Source organism: Conger conger, chromosome 4, assembly GCF_963514075.1.
Source record: "Conger conger chromosome 4, fConCon1.1, whole genome shotgun sequence".
Classification (NCBI taxonomy): domain Eukaryota; kingdom Metazoa; phylum Chordata; class Actinopteri; order Anguilliformes; family Congridae; genus Conger; species Conger conger.
The window spans coordinates 57439458-57460169 of NC_083763.1; the positions used below are offsets into that span (position 1 = coordinate 57439458).

Consider the following 20712-nt stretch of genomic DNA (forward strand, 5'->3'; position numbering starts at 1 on the left):
TGATTTTCTTCCACAGTTTTATTAGCACTCTCCATCTTTTTGTCTACCGTGTAAAAAGCAAAACGCATTTGTTTATGTTGTTTCTGACTGATTGCTGCGCTTATTCCAAATGACTGGCTTGAAAAATACATGTTGTTCTTCACGCCACTCTTGACTGATAGCTTTTGCTATTCTCTTTCACCCCCCACTTTTCAATGCCTTTTGTGGAGAGCAAATCCCACGGTTCATATTTTATACTGTGCTGGGCAAAGCATTCAGTGTACTGTGCAGGAAGGTTTAAAAGGCATTTACAGCCTCTAAGCTTGGAGGAAGGACAGCAAATGGATATCAAACTTCATTTTTGCGAGATACCCTGGGGAGCAGAATCTTTGACAAAGTCCATTTTTGTGTTTCTGAGCTGTCTGATTAAGTATGCTTGCTTGAAAACCTTCGGTTTACAAATTATTGAGCTGAAAACATCTGAGAAAAAAAAAGCATACAGAACTATTTTATTTTGTCAGAGCAGTGTTGCTTCTGAAATGTGTCCTATGCAACACAAATAAGAAACCAATGCAGGGTACACAGTTATTTAAAATGAAAATATTCAATAAGGGATACATTAAAACACCACACAAAATGAATCTCAAGATAAAAGTAAAATTTTGTACAAACATGCATTCATGCTGTCAGAATAATTATTAAAAAATATATACAGAAACATAATAAATTAACGTCTAAAGAAAGCACACTTCTGTGGAGCACTATGCACAAAAACATGAAGGCCACAGATGGGAACACAATAAGTCTGTCTGACCTCATACAACCATGCAACGGCTTGCTATGAAGATGTCTCGAGGACAGATGTTTTGCTGCGTATTGAAACTCATTCAAATATTAATGGAAGACTGAAGCCTAGAGAAGGTTTCAGCAAAAAATCTGTTGAGTTTTCCATGTCCTGTCACTCCGTGTTTCATCAAGGCGTTCACAGTGCCTATCAGGAAGCCACCGTTAGTCTCTGGCTCACAGTTTTCCAGCTTGATAATGCGTTGATATTTATACTGATACTGCAGAGAATCTAACTTTCTTCTTTATTCCCATGGATTCTCCGTTCTCCTTTCTCTCCATCTAGGTTCCGCCCGTTTCCCTGACGATAGGATTGTCCATCCAAATTGCTGGGACAAAAAAGAGAGAAAAGAGAGAAAAGATGTACGTTGTTAACCACAACCTTTAATGTATTGTACTGTATATCAACAATTTGATACAAAATAACAATGGTATAGGAAACATAATATGAGAACCTGTTGCTGAGACTTGTGGGCTTATTGTCATCAATCAGGTTGTTCAACCTGTAGTAATCCAGAAAGGTACGGGCCACATTTCTGCCCAGCTTCATGTCTAAGGGGAACAAGTTAAGGTAACTTCCTCATTTCAGACAAAAGATTGTGTTAGCATACTTCTGAAAATAACATAAAACCTTCACACACATGAAAAAACTATTCAAAGCAGATAATTAGTGAAGCTACTCTTAATTAAAAGAAGCAGTTTGAGAGATATATCTATAGCATGATCTGCAGGCACTTAGTATTGCAGAAGAACAGCTCTGCTGAACATGCAGGAGTCTCAGTGTCAGTTTGCACTCATTCTCAGTTGAATAAGTGAAGGTGCATTATAATACAGCACAAACATTTCTAAACCCTGGCCCAGGAATTTTCCATTTTCAACAGGATCTCTTCGTTCAAAGGCCCACTATGTCTACACCCAAGCCTTTCCTCTCAGTCCTGAAGACTCTGCAGAAGTGACAATGTTCAGTCCCACTGAGACCTTCTATCTTCTGAGTCTGACCTGCTGTCCTTAATTGAAAAAATAAATAAATAAACCCCAATTTTCTCTCTTCGCAGAACCAATAGAACCATTTGCAGTAAATAACTGGCCAATCCCCAGTGCAGGAACAGGGCCAATAAATAACATGGGTACGACACACTGCTTTCTGCACTAAGTGAGGGTAAATCAACTGCATTCCAGTCAAGTCAGCCGAAAGCACACTGGGGTAAGGCATCGCCTTGCAGCAATTACTTACAGGCAATGCTTTATTTAAATTCATAAGACCCACCCCCACTGTCACCACATTACTGAGCACATCAATAACTTCAGCCACTCCATCATAAAATCATACGCTCTCTTCATATTCTCCTGTAAGAATGCCTCTCTGTTGGGATACCAAGACCAAGAAGCTAACCATGAAACTATCTACCATATTCTGAAGGAAACTACCAAATGATCCCATCTGTTTAGTAAATTCTGAATGAGAACATTTACTGACTGCACAAAGAAAATATCTAAAAAGGAAAATCATCCCTCTACGACAAATGAGCAAATTATAACTATTACAGCCTATCTGAAGACAAACAATCAACTACAAAAATGAGAGCAATCCATATCCCATCACACCCAGAGCCGAGTGTTTATCTATTCTACTGCATCATAGTTAGCAATATGTTCTTTGGTGGACAGTTGGAATTGATGGAATGATAAAGAGACAATCTTTCATCCTTCCTTGTCATTTCCTTGTTGGGCCTCGGAGCAGACCTGTCTGTCAGACCACTGTGATTGAAAGAAGTGCCCAGGAAGAGACAAAGGGGAGAGTGATACACTCGTTTTTTATTTTTATTTTTCCAATTTCTTCCAACAGCCTAAAATTACACATGAAACATAAATCCAAATGCTATAGGTGAAATTCTATTATCCAGAGCCCTGAACTCATAAACAATCCATCCTTGGTATGATGGAGCGTTTGGGTGGAGGAAAACTAGACTACACCTCGGTGTCATGCACACATGTGCGCAAGAAAACACACATGCACGCTCGTGCACGCACGCAGACACACACACACACACGATACACTGTAGACACCCAAACATACGCACATAATTATAAGCTCCTGCTTGAATAAATGCACCACGAAAAGTGGAAGAGGCTAACCCTCATTACTGTATCTGCAGGTTTAAGACGATAATCTCCAGACTGATATTTCGGAGCGGAGAAGCACAAACACCGAAACTGAACAGACAAACGGAGCATGAAAGACGTGGTGAGGGCCCCACCCTTCACGGCCGATGACTGGTCTCAGACGCCCAGACGGGCCGGCAGAGCGTCGTGCTTTATACCCTATTAGCGCACAGCGTGCCTGCTCTTCCCCCGGCCCCCGCTGCTCCAGTCAGTCACCTTGGCCTGGAAACGTGGCGTCTCCCTGGGCTTCCATTCGTCACTCACCGGGCTGGCAGGCACTCTCTCCATGACTCCCCACTCCTGTATTTACACCCCATCTGTCTGACTCGGCTCTGGCTGCACCTCTGTTCCTTCCCCACTCGCGCTCCTCCACCCGTGTGCATCTTCAGTCCTCAGGACACCGAGTGTTTTCATCTTTATTTATGGAGTCTGGAAAATGTAACTAAAGTGCTGCTCTAAGAACTGTTTGACATCCAAAACTTTTTCATGTGTGAAACTACATAATGTTAACTTTCTTCTTTTCTTTCACACCTGAAGACCTCCTCCACATACAGACCAAAGATTATAGAGAGCAATGGGTCCATGTATGTTTTTTAACCATCGCCACTACATTTCACATTCCTCAGGGTATATCAGTGTAGAACTAATACGAGCACTGGCTCCCTGGATGAAGGTACTGTATCTGCTGAGGTATAAAAAAGAAATAATGACAGCGGTAGGGTGTCAAAAATACTTTGAACCTAATCTATAAAAGACACCTCCCTGGGCCATGAGAGTGAGTGCTTCAGCCTCATCCATAATAAAGGCCACAGTACATCAGACATACTACTAAACTCCTCACTGACTGTGCATTTGTTAGGACAAATGAGCATGTGTGGACGTTCAGGATGGACATGGCCACACATTCCCTATGGAGTCTGCCAAAAAGAACACATCGAACACTATGGACCGGCAGGTAGCAGTGAAGGACTTCTTTGTGTGTTGCTATGCTATGGGGCTCATAATTCAGCTGAATAATCAGAAGTGCTAAAAATTACACCTAATGTGCAGTTCATGATTTAATTGCATTTCTTCCTTGCAGAGAAGAAGGACTTTCAACAGCTTCTAATATCTGCCTTTGAAAAAAGAATCAAAGACTCATCATAAATGCTATGTGTCATTTTTCTCACTTCTCAGCTGAAATACTTATCGCTCCATGGAAGTTTGAATGGTATCCTCAATACACTTTATATATTTGCAGTAAGTCTTCAGTATTCTACATGCAGGTTCTTGACAAGACAAGTCTCGTCATCGCCTGTTCAATTCCAACAACTCTATTAGTTTGGACCGGTCCCACTGACCCAGCTATAGGGAGTTGTTGGCTTGATTAGGAGCTTAACAAACACCTCCCTGGTCTCCAGATGGATGGGCTATTCCTCCCACTATGTCCCTTGTTCTCCCACTCCTCTAACACGTGCTGGTCAAGCAGACGTCTGAATGTCAGTTGGGACTCGGGTTACTGTATGAAAGAGTGGTGAACATATGCACAAAACACTTAGTCACAATAACCAGAAAATTATTTTCTTATTAAGGCTCTTCCCATCTGAAAATGTGCACATGGCGTATTTTGTGGTTCTGTAAATATACATGGCGTAAACACTACTACTAGTCATCAAGTATAAATAAAACATTCAAATAAAAAATTTTCAGTTCAGTACTTGGTACTAATTATTCAAGCTAATTTGTTGCTGTTGAAGGTTTGTTGCTATTTAAAGGGTGAAGGTTGTAATACCCAAGGATGTTAATCAGTTCCCAAGTAAAATTCATCTGGTCAAAACCCAGTTAAAGTATGCAACATACCATCTCTTAGGATAACATGTTGCTGTATGAAACAAACCTTAATCCTACACATAAATCCAATATTCTGAACAAAAATAACTTCAAGTGAACTGGTCTGACCATGTGTCTGACACTAGTTTTTTCCAGTGTGAATGCATCCTTGACACCTTCACTATGACCTGGGGAAAGTTTTGCGTTTCCTCCTCGTTGACAGAATCTCAGAGGCTGGTGTGCACGATCTGAGCTGTGACAGAAATAGACCAACTCCTGTAGAGTGCAGATGGCCTCTCAGCTTGTGATGTCACATCGCACATCTATTACAGGAAGTGGGTGATGGACGGCCCATTCCGTTGGAGAAGACTTCATCTGCATCACAGCTGCACGCGGGGTATTCCAGCTCTCTGATTGGCTGTTGGCTGCCTGCCAAAAGCAACCAAAGCTGTTGGAAGGAGACGCTATCTGCAGGACATGGAGAGGCTGCCAAATCACAGCCTGAAGGCCGAAGAGCCTGGAAATTTCCAGAACAAGTATCCCACCCTGACGCATAAAGTGCTGAAAACCTGAATGTTCTGGAAGAAAAAAATGAAGCTCCATAGAATTATTACTCAGGTAACACAACATTTTAATACAAGAAGAATAAAATAAATAAATATAGAAAAAGAACCTGTTTGGTGACAAAAAATACTATGAAAACGGTAGCCAGTAACATGCGTAAATGCATAAAGAGAAGATGAAATGTTACATTCAAAATTCATCATGGCTTCGAATTTATACTTCTTTTTTCGAACAAACATTCCTATAGACAAATGTATCTTCTTTCAGTCAGAAACTTGCCAGAAACTTCTTTCAGGCAGACTCAAACTTTCTGCTTCTCCTCTACCCATCCCTTTCGAATGTCCATCCGCTCTGCCCATAAAACAGTGCATCCCGCTGTGTCACCACACCCACTTCCAGAAGCTCTGCGATTTGGACAGGCGGTGCGCTGGCCACCACAGCAAGGTCTGTCCTGCTGAGACAGGCAATCTCTTTTTCCTGCAACAGCACTCACACTCCCTCTCCCGAGAGTGGCCGGGGAAATCAGAGTAAATCACCGGACGCCAGACAGCCAGCTCTAAACTCATTAGCAGTTTATTCTCCTGCTTCTCCCCCATTGCCACAGCGCTACAGCACTGGCGGAGAGCGGGTGGGCCTGTACGTCACAGTGTGTGACGCGGGGAGGGTCAGACAATATTCACATTCATTTCAGCTCCTGCAAAAGCCCTTACTACATTTGAAATGCTTGAAAAGATTACAGGGACAGCTCAAGCATGAGGCCTGTGGAGATGTTATGTAATGTACACAGCAATAAGGAGCGGGTCTCATCTCTTCAAAGGAGACATATGCTGTGCCGTCCCTGGTGATTCAGAATAAGGAGCCGAAGTTGGAAGTGAGACGACTAACAGGAAAGTTGTATTTTACTTCTGAACACTCTGAAGTCCAATCAGGAAAGCAGCTTCCGCCGTTAAGGGCTACAGTAAAACAAGAGCTCCGGAGCGGACGCCACCAAGGCGAAGGGTGTAAAGTCTCCCTGTCATCGGCGCGTGAGCCGTTTTAATATCTCGTCAGCGCGCGGGCGATCGATAGGCGCCTCTGTGGTGACTCAAGGGCGAGCCTCCACGGGCCCTGACGAGGAGACGAGACGGGACGCACGCCGCCGCTCCCGTCGTTTGACGGATGGTTTGTTTACAAGGATGTTTATCCGCTTTCACTGTCACCCGCGCGTCCAAACAGACAGACGGACAATGATGCCCCAATGACACGAAACAAGACGCCACGGTCCTGGGCAGACCAGCCGCTAATAAGCACACAAATTAGGGACGTCGGCGCCATCAATACCGTCGAGTGACAGCCCTGCCACCAGGGTGTCACAGGTGCCAATTAACAATGCTAATTAAAACAGTAAACAGCAACTCACAGAGGGAGCGCGTCTCCCTACCTTCTCCTGCTCAAACTACACAAAGACCCCGTGTCCCTCTTCCACACAGATCTGCTGACACAAACCAAAACTACTGCTAGAAAAAAAGAGGAAAAACTTCTGCAAACTTTATCCGAGTGATAATTTAAACTTTTTTTTTTCTAAGATATTGCCCTCCCCTCTTAGTTGCTGACAATCCTCTTGAAGGCTCTGGGGATCCAACCCAGCACTTTCACCAGGTAAGTATGATCCAGGCACAGAGAGGGGGTGTAATGAAGCATAAAATTAGTTGAATGAAGCAGCTGAACGCAGGAAGGGAACAGAGCCCCCTTGATCAGGCTGCAATGGAAGAACACAGCTGTTCCCCTAACACACCAGAGGCCAATAACGCTGCTGCATTCTGCACCCCTGACATGGAGCTCTACATCAAAGAGAACCGCAAAAACCAAATGGCATCACAACACACTGGAAACAAACTCAAAAACCATACTATCACAAAGCCAATGCTGAAATTCAAGAGCCCATCAGCCCATTAAATAAGATTTCATAGACAGTGTAGTAAATAAGCTTTAATAGACAGTCTAGTAAATAAGCTTTAATAGACAGTCTATTAAATAAAATAAGATACCATTTTCTGCAAGATTTAAACTTCCATGGATCAATTTAGAAATAGAGACATAATATATTCCAGGCTTTGGGGATTTAGTTAAAATACCTTTTTTCATTTATTTATGTAAATGTTCTACTTATCCTGAATCTTTGCCACAGATTGTCCTCAGGATATTATGCACACACACACACTCACACACGCATACACACACACACACACGCACACGCACACGACACACACACGCACACACACACACAGACACACACGCACACGCACACACACACACACACACACACACACACACGCACACACACATACACACACACACACGACACACACACACGCACACGACACACACACGCACACACACACAGACACACACACACACGCACACACACATACACACACACACGCACACACACACGCACACACGCACACACACACACACACACACACACACATACACACACACACAGACACACACGCACACACACACATACACACACACACACACACATCGTGTGGATAGTGAGTTGTATATGATTGAATGGAACACGGCCTCCAGAGGCCCACACTGACATGTAGGCATGAGCAGAGAGGGGGGGGGAAGGAGAACCACGAGAAAAGAACATTCTGGATGTTTCTAATGGGCGATGTGGGCAGTGGGTCAACACCCAAGCAATCATGATGGTTTCATGTCATACTGTCATAATGGCTGTCAGAACGGGCCTTCATTAAAATTCACAACCACGGGGAGCAGGCGTGGGCTTCACTGTACTCAAGAGTCCGGGGCTCCTGTCTTCAGCACTTTGGCCAAAGGGTTCTTCAGAGCAAACGTTTATGATTGTGAGAAACAATGACTGAGGCAGGTAAATTAATTAAGATTCAGATATCAGATAAAGAAAGTGGGATACACACTCCAGGAAAAACATGGCACTGTAATTTATGTGAATGAAATGAATAATGTGATGTTTTCTATATACCTTTCAGCAATGTGCTGCACTACAATAAGCACTATAACGCTTCTGTTCATTTCTTCCTAAATTAATTACTGTCTTGTATTGTTGTATGAATCGATAATTACGAATGAAAGTATTTACATTTCATTGGTGAAGACATTATTGTTGAAGAGTTTTCTGTGTTTATCAAAAACTGGATGTTGTCTAACTAAGAACTCTTAACCAATAACCTTATCACCGCTCGTCAGCGACCCGCACTGGTCAATAAGGACGCTTGTCAGACTGCATGTCAAAGCCGCATATGAAAGGTCTTCCTCCGAGCTTGACTGTAGTCCACAGTGTGAAAAGCAGGAGCTGTTGGAGGAGAACCATGGATGTCCCAGCTCTGAATGAGCAGGGTGGTCCACGCTTGGAAAACGGCTGTTGTTGCAAACAGTTGAACATTCCAGATTGGGGGATAGGAATTTGAAATATACAGCCCCGGGTGGGCCGGAAAATCTTTTTATTAAAAGTTTGATTAAAGGATTAACATATTAATTTGTCCACTTTAGAAAAAAAGCATTTTCATGTTCCAAAGATCCTGATTCTGTTACACATTCATTATCAGCAATTTAAAAAAATTGAGAAAAAAAAGTGTACTTGCAGTGTGTGATATGAAAAATGGATCTTTGGCAAAGCACAAGGTGCATCTTGATCATATATTTGCTGTAAAAAAAAAAACAGAACTATATTTGCCCGTACTGTCTTTAATCTCGGTGATCACTGCTATCCATTCCTGGCTCATTACTGCTCAGGTCGTGTCCAGAATGTTCCGCTGGCAGGCCCCCAATTGGAGTATGACAGCGTGATGCATGGTGCCAGGCTCAGCACACAGCACTGACACGCTGCTGTCACAGCCCAGTCTTGCTCAGATAGCTTTTGGCCCGCGCTATATTCCTTCGGCGGGCTGGTGGGGCGGTGATTGATGCGAAAGCCGGCAGGCAGCACTGCCCAGTTCCACAACGTGGGCTCGCCGCTCCCTTCCGCGCGCCGAACGTCTTCAGGACGGCGAGAAACTTCAGCGAGACGCCGCCGAGCTAAGGGTTTTGACAACGCGGGCGTGCTTGATTGAGTGAGATACTTTTATCTGGGAATGCGCGAATAATGGGTCTTTCAGTAGATGTCTGGATCCTAAAGGACAGGAGAAAATGGCAGCCACCATAACACGGAGCTGTCTCGCGTCAGGGTCCCAGAGGGAAGCTGTGCACTTGTTAACTTGTCAGAACAGAAAGGGCACGGGAGGCCGTCCTCCAGAACGGAGCGAGGCTAGCTCGAGTGCTCTTTCTCGCCACAATCTTCCTTTACATCAAACAGAACAATAACATACACTTTTAAAGCCTTAAATGTAGCTGAAAAGATTTCAAATACATTTCTCCATCATCGTGTCAGGCCGGGTTTAAGAAAAGGAGAGATATTAATCTATGTGTCCTCACATTGCCTCTTCGTTAATGATGGCTAGACGTCCGCAGACTGTTCCTCAAAAGCAAGTCGAGAGCTTACAGGGAAAAATAGATCAGCCTCGAAACAAAGAACAACTCTTTAGCCGTTTATGGTACACAGCACTGACCTTCACTGTAGCTGAGCATAATCGCTAAAGGGCTGAGAGGACCTGTATAGATTTAGCATTGAAAACATCAAACGTAGAGATAATTGGAAAGTTTGAGAGTCGTTAAGTACACAAGCCCAATTCCCCAAAACGGGTAAGAAGACACTGCAATTTGCATTAGCTGAGGTGCTTATTTATTGTAGCCTCTAAGGATCTCTGCAAGGTACAGTATAGTAAAGAGAGTGTCCTGGCTAACCTTCAAATTTGCCTTTCTTGCACTGACTAATCCCCTACCTACTGTACATGAACCCTTGTAACAGCTCACCGGGTTTTCGAGACAAAAGGGACATGTTTTCCCATTTGACATACCAGTATAAACAATGGTAAATAAACTAAAGCGAACTCTTCCTTGTTTCTGTGAGAATCCCAGAGGGCATTTTTTGACTGTATTCCCTTGTTGCACTGCATTGAGCCGTCAGAGAAAACTACCACAGGAGCCTCCTAATCCCCCTCTACAGCTCCTCAACAATATCTAAGCACTGGTCCCTTCTCAGCGCTCTCCAAGGACCATGAGAGATGAGAGGGATTGAGACCCAGATTTTTACCAGACAGGATTTAAGAAAACAGCCTTTCAGCACCGAGAAGCAGTCTGAGGTGAGTCGGTTTTAGACGCCAGCCACACATTAATTCCCTCTATCGGAGCTGCGCAGCGCACAACAGGTTGCTGTGTGTTAGCGCATTAATGCTCAGTTTTAATTGCCCCTAGCTGCTAAAAGCACAGCAGTGGAGAACACCTGGAGGATAGCTCTGCCCAAAGGGACGCACAGGCCATATAGCAGCATTTCAGATACTATAAATATCCCTGTAACTCTCGCATGCAGTCATCAGATATACTGCCATTGCACCATATAATGTACTGCAAAATATATAAATGTGAAATATGAAAATAAATGGAGTAATATTTCAGCCATGTGCACTAAAAATGCATTATATACTCTTTGGAGTCCTTAAGGCCCCATTACATCAGCTCAGCTGCTGTAAACTCGATAGGCTGCCAATTCGTCAGGACAAATTAGCATTTTAGTGTCATTCAGGACAGACATGTTACATCTACTGGCACAGTCCCAGAGGACCGGGTCTGCAAGAGAGGCAAAACATTAACACTGTGGAACAGCCAGATTTTAAAAACCATCTCACGGTGCCTGCCTTTTATTTCTGACAAATGTGATTACCGCTAATTCCCAGAATTCCTTCAATCTCTCATCAGAGCCCTCGGAGACCCGCGCGGTGCTAAGGCGGGCTTATGCCTCACCCTCGGACACGAGCTCAGCGCGGCGTTTACGGGGGCGCCTAATGGCCGCTTTCACAAGAGGAACTACCATGACAGACTGCACACCGGACGCGCCGAGGGATGAGAGTCTGCACTGAAGAAAATATATTTGTCCTGCAATGTCTTTGGGGCTCACTGCCGACGTTAAGCCGTTTCGGAGCAGAAGGATGTGGAACGCAGAAAGCCCCGCACGCATCGTGAACCCCTTCCACGGCGTATTCAATTACAGGTGGGAACAATTCATTAGAATGTCATATAGACTATTCGCGGCCAGGAGGGAGCGGGGTGATTGAACAGTCGTCTGTACAGCCCTCTCTCTCCACCGTGATCAAGGATCGCGCAGCTAGAAAGGTTAAGATTTCAATTTTGAAGGGTGCCGGCAGCTTTTTCACAGGCTGACGTGAGGGATACATTAATAAACAATCGGGGTAATTATTTATGTTCCCCTCATTTGTTTTGGAGCAGAAAGGTCTGCGCCGATCATTGGCACACTCGATGGGCCCCGGTTACCGGGCGGAAAAACGGGCACGGCTGACGATTTTGACCGGTGCGACCCTAATTTGAGCCCCCCCCCCCCCCTCCTCCCTGGTTCCTGCGCGGCTGTGACACGGTCCCTCCCTCACCCGGGCTCCGGGCAGCCCGCGGGGCCCGTTTCAGCCCCTGCCTCAGCCTGACCTTCAGAAGCAGCCTCCGGTCCCCACCGCCCAGGCCCTTCCTCCCCCGCCCGCCCGCCACCAACCGCGCCCGCACCGCAGTGTAATAACTATTAAAATGTTGTGCCATTTAGTTTAATACCTCACCTCATCCATCTTCCTCTCTGCCACGCCGCTTTAACAAAAGGCAAGTGAAAAACGGCGGTAAACAGAGCCGTTGAGAAAACAGAGGGAGAGGGGAGGGCGACAGGGCTCTCGCTGCGTGCGAGCGTCACTGCCTCCCCGTTCCCTCCTGTAAACATACAGTGTGCAGAAATCAAGAGAGCAAGTTATACACGTCCCTCCAGCGCGACGGGTAGAGAGGGGCCAGCAGATGGTGTATCTGACTGTCTGTTTGAGGGCTGCCAGGCACAGGGCCTCGCACTGCGCACATCCAGAAAGCCCGTACACAGGAGCTGTATAACACGGCTCTTTTATACGCCAGACAACAACCAAACAAATAAAACAATGTTTTCAAGGAGAGCATCGCAGGTAAGTTATGACTCTTTCCGGCGCACCGTAAATTGCTTTCTTTTTTTTTTTTTGGGTTCCCATCTCCACTCCAGCACTAACTGAAAATAATCCCCCGGCTGCAAAGTAATTCTACATGGATGGGTTTCTTATTACAGAGAGCAAGCCAAGTAGGCCTTGGACTTGACAGTTCAGTGGAGCACTGGCTGGGGGAAAAACACTGAGGCAAATGAGAAGTTACAGCATCAGTCAGAGGCTTTGTCGCCCTTTTGATATAAATACTAAATAAATAAATAAATAAATAAATAAATAAATGTGGAGCTTGTAAATAAGAGTATCTGCGTGGTGTCTGACAGACTGACACCAGGGCCAGTGGTACATGTAGGCACACGCACACACTGAGCCTTCCTGCCACTAGAGGGCACTTTGGATCCACACGTCTCCCCGCATTGAGGCGGTCAATGCAGTAACTGAGGGACCTGCCTGGCCTTCCTCTCTTCAACTGGGGGAGCACAGGGTCTAAGGGGCTGGCTTTCTGCTTTCTGTTTTCAAAAACAAGGCATTTCTTTCATTCTTATACTGTACGCTTGTTTTCTCTTTCATGTTCGCGGTGTGGGGAGACTCAATCACAGCCCTTTGAAAGCGTACTAAATTGCAGCCGCATTACCAACTAGTTATCTTTCACTCCTGCCCCTACTCCCGGCCAAGATAAGAGAAAACGCTTTTGTGCACACAAAATCAATTGCGTGATCCTTCCCCACTATTACTGTATGTCTATTTTACATGAATGAACAAAAGAAGAACGTCCGTGCGTCGAGTCGATCGGAGTGACCCAATCAGGCTGCATCGCGGCCCTGTGTGTCGATCGCGCCTGGGCTACGAGTCCTGGAGTAATTAAGAAATCAATGAGCGGCCATCTCCTGCAGGAAGAGAGGCCGTAACGGTGCAGGCCGCGTGTGGCTGCAGCACGACTACAATGGACTGACATTATCACTCTCGGCCCTCATTATTGAGCCCTGAAGCTCTGTGCTGCGTTGCCCGGTGCACAGACGTTGGGGGGAGATAATTTCACAGTCCCAGACAGGCGAACAGTGCCGGCTTTTGTCTACACAGGAGCAGCATTGATTTAGAAAAGCATGCCTTTTGTTGTACAAGGTATCTTTCTCAAGAGGACACAAATCCAATCCGCCCAGGATATCCAATCACTGCTCGCTGGCCATTGATTGGGCTCTCTGGGAATTTTCTACCTCACATGTGACGCATTTTGGAGTTTGCAGTTGCACCAAACACAATCACCACAGCGGTACAATGGAAACACTGCTTCATTGCCTGGGGAGTTTATTCACTCCACAAAGCAGTGCACACACAATCTGCTCACAGTCAGTCACAGCCACGGGAGAGATATCCCTGAACTCTTAAACCACTCAGCAGTGCATTTCAAGAGAAGCAGGTGTCTCTGCAGATCCTCTTTTTTACTGGATTTGTATACTTGTATCAGTGTTGCCATCAATCTACCAAAAGCTGCAGCAAAAACAGCTCAACTGTAGACCTTACAGGGGTAAACAAGGTATTGTGAGATAAGCATTCCTCCTTAACCCAGATTTTACAAAGGCCTAAAAATAGTCTGTTAAGGAAATTACCACAGAGACCATTCTGGTTGGGTGTAGAAAGAAACCCCTCATGACTAATGACTAAGAAGCAGTATGTTTAAAACAACCGCCCTATAGCCTCATACATTGGGCAATACAAAACATCTCAACAGATATGTGAGAGGCTCAACCAGCTTGACAAGTGTACCAAAGGAATGTGAAAACTTCTGAAGGACAGTAGTTGGTTAAAGGTTTGCAGAGGATATTACATTACATTATTGGCATTTTGGCAGACGCTCTTATCCAGAGCAACGTACAGTTGATTAGACTAAGCAGGAGACAATCCTCCCCTGGAGCAATGCAGGGTTAAGGGCCTCGCTAAAGGGCCCAACGGCTGTGCGGATCTTGTTGTGGCTACACCGGGATTAGAACCACCGACCTTGCTTGTCCCAGTCATTTACCTTAACCACTACGCTACAGGCCGCCCCTACAGAAAGGATACAGGAGTCCTCAGTGTAGGGCACCGGGGCACTGCTGCCAGCTGAGATGTAGCTGTAGAAGGACACCTCCAGGGTGTAGCAGTACGACGTGTCGTCCAGGAGCCCGCCCAGGAAACGCCGGCCCGTCCCGGCCTTCACCACGTCACGGTTAAACGACGTGCTGGTCTGAGGAGAGCACGAGCAGAGAGGCACACGTGGAGTGAGCAGCAGGGATGACCAGGGATGCTACCAGCACCCCGACCTCCAAAGCACAACCAATTAAAACACATACATAGTCCAGATCCTGACTAACTGGAAAAACACTGATTAATTATACATTTGTCTGCTTGAATCATGTTTTTGTTTTGTTCTGCAATGAGAGAGAGAAAAAAGGCTGCTGTGGAATACTGTAGCATACATAATGTATTTTTATATACACCTAGAGTGCAAATCAAGATGTTTTAAGTGTCTGCAATACAATAAATACTCCACTGAGTCATGCAATAAGTAACTGTGCGAAGAAACACTGCCATTTTTTACTAACCATATTGCTAAGAACATTTTACCACTATCTTCCCTCTTTTCCCAAATATTTTGTTAATTTATTATTTTGATGTGCACGTTAGATAGCTGTAAAAGTAGGGCAATCTCTTTAGCTTGCTGCTAAGCTAATCCAACTAGCTACCATTCCCTCAGTTGTGTAAACGTGTAGTAAGATGCAATGTACATGAAAAATAGTATTGTAGTGCAGCTGAGGTATAACAGTAATTACAGGTATAATATTGGGAGTGCAATACAGGTGTAATAGCAGTATATTATACAGACATAATTATACTGCTTTGCTGGAAATGTATAATTATAATAACGTGTAGAGTATAATGAGACTGCAGTGCAGTGTAGCATGCAGTAGTCTAATACAGGCATACTAGTACTACTAGGTGTTGCATAGGCAGGGACGATGATACTGTGGGGCTTTCCCTGTTACTTTAGGATTGTTATAGCTCGCTATATGTTGATGTTAGCAGCATGACCCTAATATTCGTGTTATGTATTATTATGTATTTATTAATGTTTTTTCTGAATTACTTCTATTTGTATTTTATTTTAATAAAAATCTCTTGCTTATTCATGAAGTGCACAGCAGTCTCCAGGGGAAAAGGCATGTGAAGCCGTCATCCTTAGAGGACGCTTGTTGAGTTAAATTGTTTTATGCAATATAGCACTAAAATGTTACACAGTAGGCTACATTTTTCTATCAGGCCAGAATACAACTGGGCAACAGTACATGATTGGGCCTTCATCTGTAATTTAGATCGCTTGTTCTCGCAAATGAGTTGATAACTGGCTAGTTAAGCATGCGCACTTGCTGTTTAGAATTTTATATAAACTCAAAACTTTACATGAAATCACATATTTTATGGTTTGTACTTTCTCTCAAGCTTTCAAAAGTAGCGAACTAAAAACTTTTTCCTACTTGACATTGTTTTTCCCAACTGTGGATCAGGAAATTAAGAACAAAAATAGCTACTTTCAAGACTCAATGTCCAAAATGGTTTAAATGAAGAACTGGATCTGATATGCCTCCTGTGATTGATGGTGTGTCTCGCCTGCATCAGTGTGTCTATTTGCCTGATGTGATGTTTTCTGGGCAGTTGGTGCTTTGCTATAAATGCGTAGTCATTGTTCTTTCTCAGTCATGTAATTTGGAGGTTAACCAGAAGAAATGTATCACTGCAGCCCTGAGGGATGACTTGTTATTGCTGTTCTCTGTATACGTATGTGTGAGCGCAAACATTTGAACAAACACCCTATTTTGCACTTGAACAAAAATATTTTTTTTATAGATAAACTACGTATGTGCGGGTCCTACACTGGGCTAGATATAATTCGATATAATTATAGACAAAGAACCAATCAGACATACTCAAGGTGTGGCTTCATTTCTATGACTACGTGCACCGAAAGAACAAAATGTCTTCTGCTGTGAAGCACACACACTCTCATGCGTTTCTCAGTTGCGCTCTGATTCTGCAGGCTGTAGGGGTTTTATGCCTCTCCATCACTCAGATCCCAGCAGCGTCCTGTAATGGCTGTCTTCTCTGAGCAGGCCGATGTCCTTCACACCGATGCACAGGCTGTCTGAGTGACGCACTTTCACAGGGCTCTGTTACGGACAGCTGGCCTCCGCTGTGACTCACACACGACCCACGCGTGCAGGGGCCCCGCTCTGAGCCGCGCGCATCGCTCCGGGGCCCGACCCCTGGCCCCCTGTCATCAAACTGTCACATCGACTCCTCAGGACACTAACACAACACAAGTCACCTTAAGAAGGGCCAAGCTCAAACTAAAGGTTAGGTTTCTCTGCTTTTCCTCTTCCAGAGAAACCTATCCAGAGATTAAATATCCTCCTGTGGACAAGTGTAGCCCCTTTCCTGTTTATAAAAGTAAAATATCGTCACGGTGCTGAAAGGCTATCCTGATGTAAGGTTAAAATGATTCTGAAAAATGTGAGCATGTCACAGCTTACAAAAGGTTATTCCTCTGGCTATATGTAGCCCACACTGCTTGTTGGTGAAGGTCAATTTAACAAGGAGGCTGGGCATCCTTCACAAACGCTGAGGGGACCGCACACTTTTAAACACAACATTTCTACTTTAAGATTTGAAGCACAGGAGTAGCCAGTATAATTGGATTTATACTTGTAAGTCAACCTAAAGGAGTGGGTGAGGGGTAAATAAATAGCATGTTTTTATGTTGGTATATATTTTTAAAAGTCATTAGGTGTTTATTTTTAAAGCTGTTTTTTACAACAAGGAAAGCAGTGGTCACCAGATTTTATTATCTGCGTCTTTCTCTCCTTTCTCACAACCTTTTCCTCACCAACAATAATATTTCTCTCTCTCTCTCTCTCTCTCTCTCTCTCTCTTTTTCTCTCTCTAGCACACACACACTCTCTCCCACATGCACACAAATACTCACACATAAACAGTCACAAACAGATGTACACACAGACACACACACACACACAAACACAAACAATATTGTTGGCCAGTATGTAGAGTTAATGAGAGACACGCCTAAACATTGACACAAGGTGAATGCGGATTAATTCCTAGGCACAGATTTTGCTGCATTTTGCTCAAGTGAGTGTCCATCGTTGGCACTAAGATTAATCCAATCTTGCAAATGCGAACCGGCAAGCCAAAACAAATGGTCTCTGCAAACATATTTGCTGAAGATGAATCGCAAGCAGGGCCCCACAACCGTCTGTCCTCTGCCTGGCCAGGAAGGCTGTGGAGGCAGCCAGCCCCATGCTCAACACACCCTTATCTCCACTTCCCCCTCACACTCCCTTCCCTCCATTTTGGGTGGCAGTGGAGGGGTGGAAGATGCCCAAGCAGTTGCATGTAAGCCCTGTATTTCCCTGTTCTTTGGAATAATTCCTCTTCCTCCCTCCCTGGGTAGTAACATTGCCCACCAGACAGAGACCTTCCAGCAGCACAGGGAATGTGACATATGTGCTATTGTGCTCCCACTATTCACCACACTTTCATCAAGTACAATGAGCTCCTCATTAGAGAACTGGCCAATGTAAAATTATGTAATACAAATATAACGCTGTCTCCAATGTTTGCTAATAACCCTTGAGCAAAAGCATTGCCCAAGGGTTATTAGTTATTCAAGCTGGATAATATGATCAAATATAATTCTTGTTTATGGGTATTCAGTTGGAAATTCAAATACAGTATTAGTGGGTTAGTTCAGTATCTTCTTCGATTACGGTGGTGTCCCACTATCATAACTGAAGTGTCGAACTGGTGCTGTACATGATTAATTAACAATTAAAGATGAACAATTAAATCAAGTAATTTGGGGCCTGTATCACAAAGCAGGATAACCCGGACACTCTGAAATCTGGAACGGAAGTACAAAGAGCTGTTCTGGGTTTTACTCAGTACAGTTATCCAGATAACTCAGTAATCCTGCTTTGTGATACAGAATAACAGCATCCTCAGACATACTAAGCTCAAAGTAGGTTGGACATGCCTTATAAGGCAAAATCATAGCCCTATATATTTCAGATGTCCAGACAGTAATAACTGAGGTACGAGAAAGATAATATTTCGTCAACAAGGTCAGAGGAGGAAATTGATTCCAACCTGGTGTTCTGACCCAAAAGCCGATTCTGGTTCCCTGACAACAGCCTTCTTTAGTAACCTGGCTCTATGTCCCTTCATTTGCTGTCGAGCTGATGGGTGATATGTGCAGTGAGATATGAGGCTAATGACAGGGCGACGCTCTCGGTACTCACGAAAGAGAAGTCGGGCGCATTGTGGCAGAGCAAGCGCGGGAACACGGCCTGTCTCTGGACACGTTCCTCCTCCTCGAACACGTTCCCGTACATGAAGCCATTCATCATGGTGGAATGGGCGTGGACATCGATGTAGAACTCCAGGCTGACCTTCTGTGTGGACCGGAGACAGACACCGGGAGTGACATCACTCACACAATCACAGCACGCACACTGCATGTACGCATTTCATGACTGCTTGCCCATGAGAGAGAAGTTGTAAGTGGATGTCTTAAGATGAGGATGGCTACATGGGAATGGCTTGAATTCCATTATTGTTCAATTATTATTATCTGATTGGACAGGTTGATTGTAGATATTGCATGTACTCTATTGTACACTCTTATCGCTATCATGTAGATTAGAATACCATTACATGCATCCACTAGTCTCCCCGAACTGCTGCAACACAGATTCCCCATACTATAAACCCATTCAAAACAACAAACATCTACAGAAATAAGTTGTGTTGTACAAATTGTTCCCTTTAACGAGCTCCCAGAGGAAGGCAGTGCTAGCATATGACTCTCACCTAAAAGTGCCAGCCAGCAGAGAGCACTTCCTTTCATCCACACAAAACAAAGCGAGAGCAAGCAACCCTCTCCGTCTGTCCCACACAGACCAGAGACAACCCAGGGAGAAGCTCACAGGCGTGTGTGTGTAATCGCACGGTCCACTCAAAGCAGGGTTTACTGCTGCTGAGAGGCGGGCTGGCAGACTGCGGCCAGCGCGGTCCTGTGAGCGTTTCTCTGATGTAAGACCCACCATGGCGCACTCCTACAGCACCAGCCAATCCTCAGCCACTCCAGAGGTCTCTCAGCCCTCGCTCATTAACCCTCAGTGCGGAGGGAGAGGGGCCACAGCCGTGTGTGTGGCTGCACAGCCGCTGCTGGGAGGCGATGCAGAGCGCTTTCATCAGAACTGTGTACAAAATGGCCACCGGGACGCGCAGCCAGGCCGTGGTTCTGAGGCAGGGCCTGAGGCGGGTCCCTGGTACGAGACTCCGGCCGGGAGCGCCGTCACCCTCCGGCGCAGACACGGTGGGTCCGACAGAACCCCCCTCTGCCCCCCCCTGACCCCTCGTTCTCCGGCACGGCGGAGCGTAGAGCGGCAGAGCCGCCTTCCTCTCCGCTCCTCCTCCCCCGCCCCTCTCTCTCTCCTCTCATTACGCATTCTGCAGCGCGCCTCAGCTCCCGGGGGTCGGGAGGGAGGGAGGGAGGGAGGGAGGGGGGAGAGGAGCACGGGCGACACGGTGTTTGAAATTCCGCTCACAGCCAAAGCAATTTCCTGGCGAGCGGTGCGCTGTCAGGTCCTCTGATGGCTGGCTGTGAAATATTGTGGCTGGTAGTGGGCCGGCAGCAGGCTCTGGCAGCCTGATGGATGGAGCCCGAGAGGAAGAGGGGGAAACAACAAAAAAAGAGAAAAAGAAAGCAAAACGCTGCCGCCATTAAGGCAGCTCGGGCAGACACTTGAAGGAGTTCCCAGGGTCTAATAGAGGCAAAAAGCCCTCTAATCGCCTCTGCTAACCCAGCTAAAAAGAGCTGGGTGCAGGATGGTGGAGATGGCAGGTCAGGGTTGTTTTTTACACAGTCACGCCGACCCTGCCACCTTGTTAAAGCCCAGGCCTCCTATTACGAGGTACAGTATGTAACAGCAAGATACGCGTGGGGGACTGAAGTGCTCTGGCTGAGTCTGCTTCACTATTTTCAGTAAATAGTCTGTAGTTAATATGTGGGATGAAAATGTCTTGCCAGTGGAGCAGACACTTTAAGTAGCTTTGCTTTTGGAGTTTACCTCTCTATGTAAAAAAAGTGGTTGTGTGGTATGGTGCAACATAATATGGTGCAGAATTCACTCTCCCTTCCTGGGCTAATGCTTTTTCCTAGGTG

The 20712-nt window shown here is 45.3% G+C and overlaps 1 protein-coding gene across 1 annotated transcript in view; it reads right to left on the reverse strand.

Annotated features, from left to right (window-relative positions):
- agbl4 (AGBL carboxypeptidase 4) overlaps positions 1-20712 on the reverse strand; it is a 337579-nt gene continuing 316867 nt past the window's right edge. Inside the window, exons 10-13 of the mRNA XM_061239954.1 lie at positions 18785-18937; positions 14496-14658; positions 1278-1374; positions 1-1151 (exon numbers count right to left, since the gene is read on the reverse strand). Of these exons, the coding sequence (XP_061095938.1) occupies positions 1055-1151; positions 1278-1374; positions 14496-14658; positions 18785-18937 (510 nt within the window). The 3' untranslated portion in view covers positions 1-1054. The remainder of the gene's footprint in view (positions 1152-1277; positions 1375-14495; positions 14659-18784; positions 18938-20712) is intronic.